Genomic DNA, 13,977 nt, shown 5'->3' with positions numbered 1-13,977 from the left:
GGGTTAGAGGGTATAACCGATCCTTTGTAAAAGGTGTGATAAGCGAGTGTGATCCCAACGAAGTGGCTAGATGGGACGTTGTTTTATGTGTGAGACTTGGGAAATATAATATCTAGCTGAAAGCCAGATTACTACGTATTACTCTTTCAAAGTTTAAGTTTTTTTTTTTGAGGCAGAGTCTCACTTTGCTGCCCTAGGTATAGTGCTCTGGTGTCATAGCTCACAGCAATGTCAAACTCTTGGGCTCAAGTGATCTTGCCTCAGCCTCCCAGGTACCTGGGAATATACGGACCTACCATTTAACACCCAGCTATTTTTTTTTTTTTTTTTTTTGTAGAGACAGTCTCACTGTACCGCCCTCGGTAGAGTGCCGTGGCGTCACACGGCTCACAGCAACCTCTAACTCTTGGGCTTACGCGATTCTCTTGCCTCAGCCTCCCGAGTAGCTGGGACTACAGACGCCCGCCACAACGCCCGGCTATCTTTTTGTTGCAGTTTGGCTGGGGCCGGGTTTGAACCCGCCACCTTCGGCATATGGGGCCGGCGCCCTACTCACTGAGCCACAGGCGCCGCCCAACACCCAGCTGTTTTTAAACATGGGGTCTCAATCTTGCTCAAACTGGTCTTGAACTCCTGCGCTCAAGTGATCCACCTGCTGTGGCACTCCTAGAGTGCTAGGATTACAGGTATGAACTACCACACTCAGCTTAAAGTTTTAAGATTTCTTGAAATAAGTTTAATGTACTAACATCACATTTTTTGTATCATAGGCTGCTTCTTTGGTGGCAATTTTATGTTTGTGGTAGACATATACCTTGAACCACTTTCATATAAATCTATTAATTTCAATAAAGGTAATCTATTAAATATATACTTTAAATGCAATTTTATTTTTTTGAAGTTTCTGGCCAGGGCTGGATTTGAACCTGCCACCTCCGGCATATGGGGCTGGCGCCCTACTTCCTTGAGCCACAGACGCCGCCCTAAATGCAATTTTTTATATGCCTCATAAGTGACTTTATATAAATATGTGAAAAATCATGAAAAAAATTTTCTTCTTAGTTTCTGGTTGGATAATGTAGTCACTATGATTGTATTATATAATACCTCTCTATTACTGCTTCTATGGCCATTTTCCATCTGAAAAAGTAATGCTAAAGAGTACTTTAGGCCAGGCAGGCCTGGTGGCTTAAACTTGTAATCCCAGCACTCTGGGAGGCCTAAGCAGGTGGATTGCCTGAGCTTTGAGGTTTGAGACCTGCCTGAGTAAGAGTGAGACCCTGTCTCTAAAAATAGTTGGGTGCTTGGTTTGCTGCCCATAGCACAGTGATTGCAGTGCCAGCCTCATATAGTGAGGCTGGCGGGTTCGAATCCAGCTCTGGGCCAGCTAAACAGCAATAACAACTGCAACAACAAAAAATAGCCAGGCGTTGTGACTTGGGAGGCTGAGGCAAGAGAATCGCTTAAGCCCAAGAGTTTGAGGTTGCTGTGAGCTGTGACCCTACAGCATTCTACACAGGGTGACTACATGAGACTCTGTCTCAAAAAAAAAAAAAAAAAAAATAGGGCAGCGCCTGTGGCTCAGTGGGTAAGGCGCCGGCCCCATATACCGAGGGTGACGGGTTCAAACCCGGCCCCGGCCAAACTGCAACCAAAAAATAGCTGGGCGTTGTGGCGGGCGCCTGTAGTCCCAGCTACTCGGGAGGCTGAGGCAAGAGAATTGCTTAAGCCCAGGAGTTGGAGGTTGCTGTGAGCTGTGTGAGGCCACAGCACTCTACCGAGGGCCATAAAGTGAGACTCTGTCTCTACAAAAAAAAAAAAATAGTTGGGTGCTGTGGCAGGTGCCTGTAGTCCCAGCTACTTGGGAGGCTGAGGCAAAAGGATCACTTGTGCCCACAAGTTTGAGGTTGCTGTGAGCTGTGACACCAGGGCGTTCTACTCAGGATGACAAAGTGAGACTCTAAAAAAAAGAAAACAACAAAAAAACCCCCGAAAACCCCCAAGTATTTTAATTTATTTCTGTAAGTTCCATTATTAAAATCCTTTTCCTCCTCTTTATGTTTAAGGTCTTGATTTCCCAGTTAAAGATGTTCTTCGTCCGAATGCAGTCTTTCCTGTTGGTAAAATAAGACAACTATCAACATTGCCTGTTTGTCTTCTTTGGAATCTCTTAAGGAAGGATGTTTGTAAGATGTTGCTTAATATGGTCTGGAATACTCTGTCCATTTGTTGAATTGTAAATGACTTTCAAATGTGCAAATTCTGTTAAATACAAAGAGAACCTCTATGGGTAACTTTTGTGTTGAAGAAGTCATTTGTCAACCATGGTAAAACTTGCAAACCCACTTTATACAGAGTGGATTCTTGAAGCTATACAGAAAATAAAAAAACAAAAGCAAAGACCCTCTGAAGAGAGAATCTGCCATGCCGTCAGTACTTCCCATGGGTTGGATAAGAAGACAGTCTCCGAGCAGCTGGAACTCAGTGTTCAGGATGGCTCAGTTCTCAAAGTCACCAACAAAGGCCTTGCCTCCTATAAGGACCCAGACAACCCTGGGCGCTTTTCATCAGTTAAACCAGGCACTTTTCCTAAGTCAACCAAGGGGTCTAAAGGATCATGTAATGATCTCCACAATGTGGATTGGAATAAACTCTTGAAGAGAGCAATTGAAGGACTTGAGGAGCCAAATGGCTCCTCCTTGAAGAACATAGAGAAGTATCTCAGAAGTCAAAACGATCTCACCTGCACCACCAACAACCCAGCCTTTCAGCAGCGGCTGCGACTGGGGGCCAAACGTGCTGTGAACAATGGGAGGTTACTGAAAGATGGGCCGCAGTACAGGGTCAATTATGGGAGCTTAGATGGCAAAGGGGCGGCGCCTCAGTATCCCAGTGCTTTCCCATCTTCCCTCCCACCTGTCAGCCTTCTACCCCATGAGAGAGACCAGGTAAGTGAAGGAGGAATGTTAATACTTTCTAGATATTAATTGCTGTTTTGACTTTTACAGTTTCAGTTAAGTTTTATGTGGACAAAAGTTCTGAGTAAAGATTGATAAATGTTTTACCTTAGAGCACACTTTTATATTTTAAGAGGTATGTGTTGTTTTACAACACATAAATTAGAAATTGTTTTATATTGTTTTACAATGTATTGAAGGCTTCTTCGTTGGTTGGTTAAGTATTTAAAGGGATAAGCATGGAATTTATTTTTTAAACTCAAATTGCTAATCAGTTGGTGCTTGAAGGGACCAGGATGGATAATCTTTCTTTGAGGCAGGGGCGTATGTATTTCAAAAATCTAAGAAAGGCCATTGTATATTTTTCTCTTCATTATTATTTTCACAGAGGAATCTAAAGACTTCTTATTTTAATCCCAATAATCTATGCATTGGTGAAATTATTTTAACATGTAACCTAAATCCCTCTTGTTTCAATTTCAAGTCATTTATTTTTGTCCAGTTCTCAGTAGGTGTAGGTGAATGCCTCACACAGTATCTTTCTTATACTCTTTGATTTCTCTGGGCCTTATGTTATTCTGTCATATTTATAAATATGTGGCAGAATTTTCTTCACATTACTGCTACGATTTTAAGTCTTTGATTGAATAGGATATTTCTTTGCTTTGTTTCAAAGCTACTGAAATTACCTCCCAAACTAAAATCAAAGTAGAGCACTAGTGGCCGGGCACAATGGCTCACGCCTGTAATCCTAGCACTCGGGGAGGCTGAGGCGGGTAGATTGCTTGAGCACATGAGTTCGAGACCAGCCTGAGCCAGAGTTAGAACCCATCTCTACTAAAAATAGAAAAACTGAGGCAAGAGGATTGCTTGAGACCAAGTTGGAGGTTGCTGTGAGCTATGATGCAACAGGACTCTATCCAGTCTCAAAAAAAAGAAAGTAGAGCAATAGCAAGTTATTTCTAACTCAGGCCCTCCAGTTGTTGAGCTTGTTGTTTTGTCCTTTGGGTGAATGGACACTCTGATAGCAGTTAATTTTACATCTTATAAACTATTAGCTGTTGTTGATAGAAAAGGTAGTTGTACCTGCTAACTACAGTTTTACAACTGTGCGTAGTGCTCACGCCTGTAATCCTAGCACTCTGGGAGGCCCAAGGCTGTGGATTGCTTGAGCTTAGGAGTTTAAGACCAGCCTGAGCAAGAGCAAGATCCTGTCTCTAAAAAAATAACTGGGTGTTGTAATGGGCACCTATAGCCCCAGACACTTGGGAGGCTGAGACAAGATGATCGCTTGAGCTGGAGAGTTTGAGGTTGCTGTGAGCTATGACATCATGGCGCTCTGCACAGAGGAAAAGAGTGTCTCAAAAAAGAAAGAAAAAACACTACAGTTTTAGAAATGATTGAAACATAAGTGTTGGGAAAAGTTGTGTTCCTGATGGCTTGCTTCTCCTGTTTGGATACCACAAATTGCTGAAGTGAACCTGGTTCCCTTTAGTGCTTTAGCTGATGGAGACCCAGCTCTAGACGCTGGGTAGGACCAGGAGATTTGCCTTTTCCTGGGCCGATCTAAAGTGTTTCCTCCCTCCCTACTTCTTCCCCCTGGGTGGAGTGCTATTATATCACAGCTCACAGCAACCTCCAACTCTTGGGCTTAAGCGATTCTCTGGCCTCAGTCTCCCAAGTAGCTGGGACTATAGGCACCTGCCACAATGCCCGGCTGTTTTTTTTTTTTTTGTTGTTGTTGTTGGAGTTGTCATCATTGTTTTTTTAGCTGGCCTGGGCCGGGTTTGAACCTGCTGGCTTTGGTATATGTGGCTGGCGCTATACCCATTGAGCTACGGCGCCACCATGGTTTTCAAATATATATATTACCCTATGGTATATTAAGACTTTATAATTATTAAGTACGTGGGCTAATTCAGGCAGTTTTGGGCAATTTAGTGGTGTGTTCCAATACTTTTGTGATCAGGGGATAATTTTACTTGTGATAAAAGAGTCACTATACATTTTTTGTAGTTCTTTTTCTATTCTTCTCTTTAACCTTGCCCATCATTTCTTGCTAACCTTATCATATTTTTTTTTAGGCAGTATCTGTATAGAGTATTTTTAGTCTAAAGGAAAATTCACATCTGAAAGTGTCTAGGATTGAGAACAGAGTAATTTATTGCTTAGCATGCAATTGTTACTGCTATTTTTATGATGCTGATCTTTAAATTGTCCAGTTAGCATCATCATATAACAAGGAAAGCTGGGAAATGTGTTCTAGAATTTTTGCTTGATGAAATTTGGAGATTATTTTTATTGAGTAATCACAATCTAATTCATAGAAAAGAATATAAAAATTCAATTTGGCAACATGTTTGTATTATACATTACAACATCATTTTTCTTGAAAAATAAAACTACATCATAATATATTGCCTATTGAAATTGATAGTGGTAAATAAGTTTAAAACCATGAAACTTGCTAAGTAAATTTAGTAGAAGTCTTTTTTTTTTTTTTGAGACAGAATCTTACTCTGTTGCCCTGAGTAAAGTGCTGTGGCATCATAGCTCACAGTAACCTCAAACTCTCAGGCTCAAGCAATCCTCTTGCCTCAGTATCCTGAGTAGCTGGGATTACAGGCCTGTGCCACCACATCTGACTACTTTTTCTATTTTTAGTAGAAACAGGGTCTCACTCTTGCTGGTCTTAAGCTCCTGAGCTCAAGCAGTCTACCTGCCTTGGTCTCATAAACTGCTAGGATTACAGTAGTGAGCCATCTTGCTGGGCCAGTAGAAATTCTTTTTTTTTTGCAGTTTTTGGCCGGGGCTGGGTTTGAATCCGCCACCTCCAGCATATGGGGCCAGTGCCCTACTCCTTTGAGCCACAGGCACTGCCCTAGAAATTCTTTTTTAAAAATTTATTTGGGCGGCATCTGTGGCTCAGTGAGTAGGGCGCCGGCCCCATATGCTGAGGGTGGCGGGTTCAAACCCAGCCCCGGCCAAACTGCAACAACAACAACAACGAAGAAAAAAAAAAATTTATTTGTAGCTTGGCACCTGTAGCCACATACACCAGAGTTGTTGAGTCCAGCCTGGGCCTGCCAAACAACGACAACTACAGCTAAAAAATAGCTGGGCGTTATGGCAGGCGCCTGTAGTCCTAGCTACTTGGGAGGCTGAGGCAAGAGAATCGCTTATGCCCAGGAGTTTGAGGTTGCTGTGAGCTGTGATGCCATGGCACTACTCAGGGTGACAGCTTGAGGCTCTGTCTCAAAAAAAAAAAAAAAAAAAAAAGGGCGGCGCCTGTGGCTCAAGGAGTAGGGCGCCGGTCCCATATGCCAGAGGTGGCGAGTTCAAACCTAGCCCTGGCCAAAATAAAAAAAAATAAAAAAAAAGAATTTAATTTACATATATGTATGTATGTGTGTATATATCTGTATGTGTCTACATATATATATGTAGTTTTTCTTTTGTTTTTTTGGGATAAAGTCACACTTTATTGCCCCAGGCTAGAGTGCTATGTCATCACAGCTCACAGCAATCTCAAACTCCTGGGCTCAAGCAATCCTCTTACCCCAGCTTCCTGAGTAGTACCAGCACCAGCCATAACACCTGGCCCAGGATTGAATGTAGCATCATATGTATATCCACATGTTTCTCTAGGGTTGGAGTCTATAGCTTTTGTCAGATTCTGAAAGGGATCCACAGTATCAAATAGCCAATGTAAATATTTTTTGTATTGTAGTAAATAGTATGACTTCCTTATACTAAAACCATAACATGTTCATTGCTTTGATTGTGCTTACTTTGTCTGCTGAAGGACTGACTGACTTGCTTTGAACTCCTAAAGGATAGTTGGATCCACATTTATGCCAACGTATACCATATGTACCATATACACCATATATACTCGATATTTCCTGTATATGACTCTTTCTAATATATTTAAAAAATATTACTGTTCTTGATATGCTAAAAGTCAGAGTTTGTATTGTGGGAGGAAATTTGTGATGTAAATGGAGACTTCATCAATGGAGTGAATTTAGTCACAGTTTAGTTAACTGATGTTCAAAGAAGCTGTTATGCTGATTGCTTTTGTTGAGTAGTTGCTTTTTAACTGTAGAACAGAAAATAGTAGAAGTAATAACTGACATTTTGTAAGTGTTAACTGCTGGCATTACCCCAGATTCTTTATGTTTGTTACCTTCTTGACTAACACAATAACTGTGAGGGAAGTAGATTATTATCCTTATTTTACAGATGTAAAAAATAGGCACAAAACTTAAGTGATTGCTCAAGGTTACTTATAGAGTTGATGAGTGGTGAAGCCAAGATTCTGATGAGACAGTTCACCCTAGAGCTCTTTACCACTGGGTAGTTTACTGTTCAACACTTGTGGCTTTTTATTAGCAGTAAAAGTCTCTCTTCTAGTTCTCAAAGGGTTAGAACTGGTTTTCCCCCAACAAATAGATTTCTATTATTTTATATTTGATAGATGCAATAAGCTTATTACAATTTTTAAAGTAGACATTATTTATAATATTAACAATATGGAAATACAATAGAGAAAATAGTAAATCTGTGTCTAATTAGATTTAACATCATCATCATTCCTGTGCATTACTGCTAGGAGGAATACAATGTAAGTTAAAATAGAAGGGCTCCTTCCGTTCTGAAATGTAATTGCACATCTTCTGATAGTCTAGAATTCAAATTGGGTATTACCACACTGGCTCCTTAGCATAAATTCTTTGTATTTATTTAAGAAAGCTCACTATGGTGAGGTGATATGGAAATGAATTGAACCACTGAAGATATCTTTGATTTGGTGAGGGAACTCCTAAAGGATAGTATTAGTATTTCTCATTAAAAGTGGTAAAGCTCAATTAGGTCAGATTATGAGGACTTTGGAAAGTCAAATATTCTAAGAGAGACTTCAGTTATCACCACATACTTTGTAGCATTAAGATTCCATTTGAACATTTGGACTGTTAGCATTTTTATTAAATCAGTTTAGCTCAATTTTAAACAGATTGCTTGTGTATTTCACTTCATTGAGAATATCTTCATAAAATTTATTAAGTGTTAAGTCTTTTTTTTTTTTGTAGAGACAGAGTCGCACTGTACCGCTCTCGGTAGAGTGCCGTGGCGTCATACAGCTCACAGCAACCTCTAGCTCTTGGGCTTACGCGATTCTCTTGCCTCAGCCTCCTGAGCAGCTGGGACTACAGGTGCCCGCCACAACGCCCGGCTATTTTTTGGTTGCAGTTTGGCTGGGGCTGGGTTTGAATCTGCCACCCTCGATATATGGGGCTGGTGCCCTACTCACTGAGCCACAGGCGCCGCCCAAGTGTTAAGTCTTAATCTGTTTCCAATGCAGTACATAATACAGGAACACTCATTCTAGGCTGGTTATACTAGTTGAAAGGTGGGATCCTTCCGATATCAGGTAGGTCTTTTGATGTTTTTCTCTTGAAGAAATGAAATAATTGTATTAGAATCTTAAATGGCTGGGTGCAGTGGCTCAGGCCTGTAATTCTAGTACTCTGGGAGCCTACAGTGGGACGATACCTTGTGCTCAGGAATTCAAGATCAGCTTGAGCAAGAGTGAGATCACATCTTTACTAAAAGTAGAAAAAATTAGCCTGGGCATAGTGGCGGTTGCTACTCAGGTAGTTGAGGTAGAAGGATCCCTTAAACCCAGCAATTTGAGGTTTCTGTGACCTAGGCTGATGCCATTATACTCTAGCCTGGGCAACAGAGCGAGACTCCAAAAAAGAAAGAAAACCAAACCATAATTACAAAAAAAAATGATGCTGTCACGAAGAATAAGATACAAATGATTTTAAAAAGGAACAGAGGGCTGGATGTGGTGGCTCATGCCTGTAATCTCGACACTCTGGGAGGCCGAGGCAGGTGGATTGCCTGAGCTCAGGAGTTTGAGACCAGACTGAGCAAGAATGAGACCCCATCTCTACTAAAAATAGAAAAACTAGCCAGGCATTGTAGTGGGCACCTATGTCCCAGCTACTTAGGAGGCTGAGATCAGAGGCTCATTTGAGCCCAAGAGTTTGAGGTTGCTGTGAGCTATGATGCCATGGTACTCTACCCAGGGTGACAGAGTGAGACTCAGACACTAAACAAATAAATAAATAAAATAATACAAAGGAACATAGATGATTAGAAATAGGGCTGAGAGACAAAATTGTGATAAAAATCACTTGTCACGGGCTGCGCCTGTGGCTCAGTCGGTAAGGCGCCGGCCCCATATACCGAGGGTGGCGGGTTCAAACCTGGCCCCGGGTGAACTGCAACCAAAAAATAGCCGGGTGTTGTGGCGGGCGCCTGTAGTCCCAGCTACTCGGGAGGCTGAGGCAAGAGAATCGCTTAAGCCCAGAAGTTGGAGGTTGCTGTGAGCTGTGTGATGCCACGGCACTCTACCGAGGGCCATAAAGTGAGACTCTGTCTCTACAAAAAAAAAAGAAAAAAAAAATCACTTGTCACTTGCTTGGCTTGTTAAGTTGTTTATTCTATTTGTCTCTCACCCTTTTTAAAGATGTTTTATTAGGGCAGCGCCTGTGGCTCAAAGGAGTGGGGCACTGGCCCCATATACCAGAGGCGGTGGGTTCAAACCTGGCCCCGGGCCAAAAACTTAAAAAAAAAAAAAAAAAAGGTGTTTTATTAGAGTTTTTGGCAGTGTTCTATCAATGTTATCAGTTTATAAATAGAAGATAAATATACATCCTACATGATTTTCCTCTGTAAATGCCATAAATTAGAGAACTTTATTTTTAGAATTTTCTTTCTTTGATTTTTTTTCTACTCATGTTCTTTGCTCTCCAGTCCCATCATCCCTGCCCTAGAGCAGACTCCTCATTTGTTTTGGGACTTTCCAACGCCCTGCACTTTGTGAAGGGCCATTTACTGATTTATATTGTTCTGTGAGGTGGCTTCCAGAAGTCTCTCAACCCTTAGAGGGATAGTTCATACTCTCAAATGACTCTGGACTTTTTTTTGAGACGGAGTCTCACTATGTTGCCCTTGGTAGAGTGCTATGTCATCATAGCTCACAGCAATTTCAAACTCTTGGGCTCCAGTGATTCTTTTGCCTCAGCCTCCTGAGGGTGGTGGGTTCAAACTGGCTCCAGCCAAACTACAACAACAACAAAAAAATAGCCGGGCGTTGTGGTGGGCGCCTGTAGTCCCAGCTACTCAGGAGGCTGAGGCAAGAGAATCATATAAGCCCAAGAGCTGGAGGTTGCTGTGAGCTGGGATGCCACAGCACTCTACCGAGGGCGACAAAATGAGACTCTGTCTCTAAAACAAACAAACAAACAAAAACAAAAGAAACCTGCTGTCAGGGGAGGAAAAAAGTGTAGTTCATGTTGTTCTTATAATTAAGCTTCAGAAGGTAGTCAGAATAGCAGTGTCTGAGGATTGCCTCTGTCAGCAGGTAGTACAGTTGAGGCATTGTTGAGAGAGCACACGGATTGTCTAGATTAGAGCTAGTTATAGTTAGTTGGGTCAAAGGAAAGATAAAATGAAGAGGGAATGAGTCTATTGCACTCAGAGGCATGACAGCTTGTTACACCTTTGAGCTTTTATCAAGATGGGACTTGTCTAGGCTTCCAAGGAAATAGGCTTCAGGTAAAGTAGAAACGCCATGTCAGAGGATTTTAGATTGTTAAAATGAATGGGAAACATTCTCTTTAATTCTTTGGATCTAGACGTATTTGATGGGTTTTGATACCTTTTCTGTAACACATGATCCTGTTCTGAAGGATCAGCAGCTTTTAGGAGTTTACTACTATTTTTTTTTTTTTTTTTTTTTTGTAGAGACAGAGTTTCACTTTATGGCCCTTGGTAGAGTGCCATGGTAGAGTGCCATGGCATCACACAGCTCACAGCAACCTCCAACTCCTGGGCTTAAGCAATTCTCTTGCCTCAGCCTCCCAAATAACTGGGACTACAGGCGCCTGCCACAACGCCCAGCTATTTTTTTGTTGCAGTTCAGCTGGGGCCAGGTTTGAACCTTCCACCCTCCGTATATGGGGCCAGTGCCTTATTGACTGAGCCACAGGCGCCGCCCGGAGTTTACTGCTATTGTATTCCATTTGTCTATTTAGCCTGTAACAACTCATGTATTTGTGATTCCTTCCATGCTAAGAAAAATCCATATTTTATAACTTTGTAGTTATTGAATAGTTCAAGTGCTATTTGCTGATTAATCATTGTATCTGAAATGGCAAATTTTTTTTTGTTTTTTGTTTTGAGACAGAGTCTCGCATTTATTGCCCTGGCTAGAGCGCTGTCATGTCATTACTCACAGCAACCTCAAAGTCTTGGGCTTACATGATGTTCTTGCCTCAACCTCCCAAGTAGCTGGGACTACAGGCAGCCACCATAATGGCCAGCTAGGTTTTTTTAGAGATGGGATCTCACTCTTGCTCAGGCTGATCTTGAACTTGCTTAAGCAAATCCACCCGCCTTAGCCTTCCAGAGTGTTAGGATTCCAGGCATGAGCCACTGTGCCCGGCAGAAATGGCAAAGATTTTATTTATCATTTCCCTTCAGACTTCATTTAACAAATAGTACCTTTTCATGTTTCTCAGAGTGCAGTCCGTATTATTTTCATGTGATTTATCTTTGTATATTGTTTCTTTTTTTTTTTTTGTAGAGACAGAGTCTCACTTTACCGCCCTTGGTAGAGTGCCATGATGTGACATGGCTCATAGCAACCTCTAGCTTTTGGGCTTATGCGATTCTCTTGCCTCAGCTTCCCAAGCAGCTGGGACTACAGGCGTCTGCCACAACGCCCGGCTATTTTTTGGTTGCAGTTTGGCTGAGGCTGGGTTTGAACCCACCATCCTCAGTATATGGGGCCGGCGCCCTATTGTTTCTTTTCTTTTTTGTAGAGATGGAGTCTCATTGTACCGCCCTCGGTAGAGTGCCGTGGTGTCACATGGCTCACAGCAACCTCTAACTCTTGGGCTTAGAGCGATTCTCTTGCCTCAGCCTCCCAAGCAGCTGGGACTACAGGCTCCCGCCACAATGCCCGGCTGTTTTTTTGTTGCAGTTTGGCCGGGGCTGGGTTTGAACCCGCCACCCTCTGCATATGGGACCGGCGTCCTACTCACTGAGCCACAGGTGCTGCCCGTATTGTTTCTTTTTAAAAAATTCGAAATTATTAAGGGGTGCAAATGATTTTCCTACTTGGATAGCTTTTATTTATTTAATTAAATTAATTAATTTATTTTTTGACTGGGGCTGGGTTTGAACCCGCCACCTCCGGCATATGGGGCCAGAGCCCCACTCTGTTGAGCCACAGGCACCGCCCTTGGATAGCTTTTATAATGCTTTAGAAAGAGCTGTTAAGTCTGCTCATCACTTGAATAGTGCTCATTGTGCTTGTTAGGTACATTTTTGCCCTTGTCTCTTCCCCTTTCCCCTGCCCCCTCTTGATTTCCAGGAATTTTTACTTTTTCTGTGCTCATATGTGCCCAAATTATCAGAGAGTACATGTGGTGTTTGTGTTCGTTTTTACATTCTTGAGATATTTCACTTGGGATAATGGTGTCTAGTTCCATCCAAATTGCTGCAAAATGTATTAATTCATTCCTTTTTATGGCTGAGTGGTACTCCATGGTACATATATGCCACATTTCGTTAGTCTACTCATGATGAGGTCGATTCTACATATTGTTTTATCATTGAAATAGCAACTATTTTGATTGTAACATTGATGACTTTTTGTTTTATTTATAAACTTCCTTTTCATGGCCCTATGTGTTAAACTACAGTAGTTCTGGTGAAACTGCTCATCTCTAGTCACACCAACATTTAAAATCTGAATCTTCTCTGTTACTTTCATCTCTCCAACCTACTAATGTCTCTAAGTACATAAACATTAATCAGTTCACCAAATTAAAGTTAGCAAATGAGTCAGCCTTGTAATTTACTGTGACAGTCTGAGTTAACAGAGCCCTGAGGGAAGGATGTTTGGTGTGTGGGTGCACTGATCTCCCTGTCTTCATGTGGTGGTGGGAAACATGTAAAGAAGGAGATATAGCCATGCATGTTGTGAAACGCTAAGTGCACTTATTTTATTTCTGATTGGGATTGGAACACTTTCCCAGAGATGTCTCAGGAGTTGCAAACTGCATGTTATTGTTTTTCCTTATATAAGTGAGTGCAGAATATAATATAGACTATACTTTTAGAATTTGTTTTAACAAAAAAATTTAGGAAAAATCTGCAAATAAACTATGTAGACAAAGTTCTAGAATGAGTGACATTAGTTTTTTTAATTTATTTTTTATTTTTTTGTTTTTTGGCCAGGGCTAGGTTTGAAGCTGCCACCTCCGGCATGTGGGGCTGGCGCCCTACTCCTTTGAACCACAAGCGCTGCCCGTGACATTAGATGTTAACTATGAGCCTGGTCTCTACAAAGATACAAAAGAAATACTAATCAGTAGTCTAAGTAAAATTCTAGTTGGATTTGTGTTAATTTGACAAGTGAGCTTAGAATTCTTTAGCCACTATTTTTTTCATGCATCCTTTGTCTAATTTGCCTTACTTTTGATCTTTGATAAACCAGCTGCAATTTTGTTTCATTAACAGACAACTGGTTAACAGATGTTTGTTTTGGCTTGTTTGTGTCCTTTCTATTAGAAACAGCATAGACTTACATAGAAACCATGCTGGGCCTTTTCCTGTCTGTAGCTAGACAGGCTTTTCAGACGAGCAACTTAATTTTATTTACAAGTTCCTTTTTTGATCATCTATATTATTATTGCTGGCATGCAAACATTTTAGCTCTCATCCTCCCTATCAGGAAGGTCTTTTGTTGTTAATTTTCTATCTGTTAGTCCAGTACATACTTCCCAAACTCCCCTTTTAAGGTACTGTGAAATCTTAGCTTGTAAGGGAAAAGGTACTCTTATTGTAAAAAAGGTAATTGAGATATCAGTGACTATGCCACAGTTCAAGGGAAGAAATGGACTAGCCTGGTGAATTTAGATAATTTCTTTTTTTT

General features: G+C 41.4%; 1 protein-coding gene across 6 annotated transcripts in view; it reads left to right on the top strand.

The window, feature by feature from the left end:
• KAT6B (lysine acetyltransferase 6B) overlaps positions 1–13,977 on the top strand; it is a 219,582-nt gene that overhangs the window by 21,764 nt on the left and 183,841 nt on the right. For all 6 annotated transcript variants that reach the window (XM_053583543.1, XM_053583540.1, XM_053583538.1 and 3 more), the window contains exon 3: positions 2,067–2,948. In XM_053583543.1, the coding sequence (XP_053439518.1) occupies positions 2,325–2,948 (624 nt within the window). In that variant the 5' untranslated portion in view covers positions 2,067–2,324. The remainder of the gene's footprint in view (positions 1–2,066; positions 2,949–13,977) is intronic.

Source organism: Nycticebus coucang, chromosome 3 (genome assembly GCF_027406575.1).
Source record: "Nycticebus coucang isolate mNycCou1 chromosome 3, mNycCou1.pri, whole genome shotgun sequence".
In the NCBI taxonomy this organism is placed as follows: Eukaryota; Metazoa; Chordata; class Mammalia; order Primates; family Lorisidae; genus Nycticebus; species Nycticebus coucang.
Note: the sequence above shows the minus strand (reverse complement) of the source record. Positions and strands in the feature narration are given on the sequence as shown.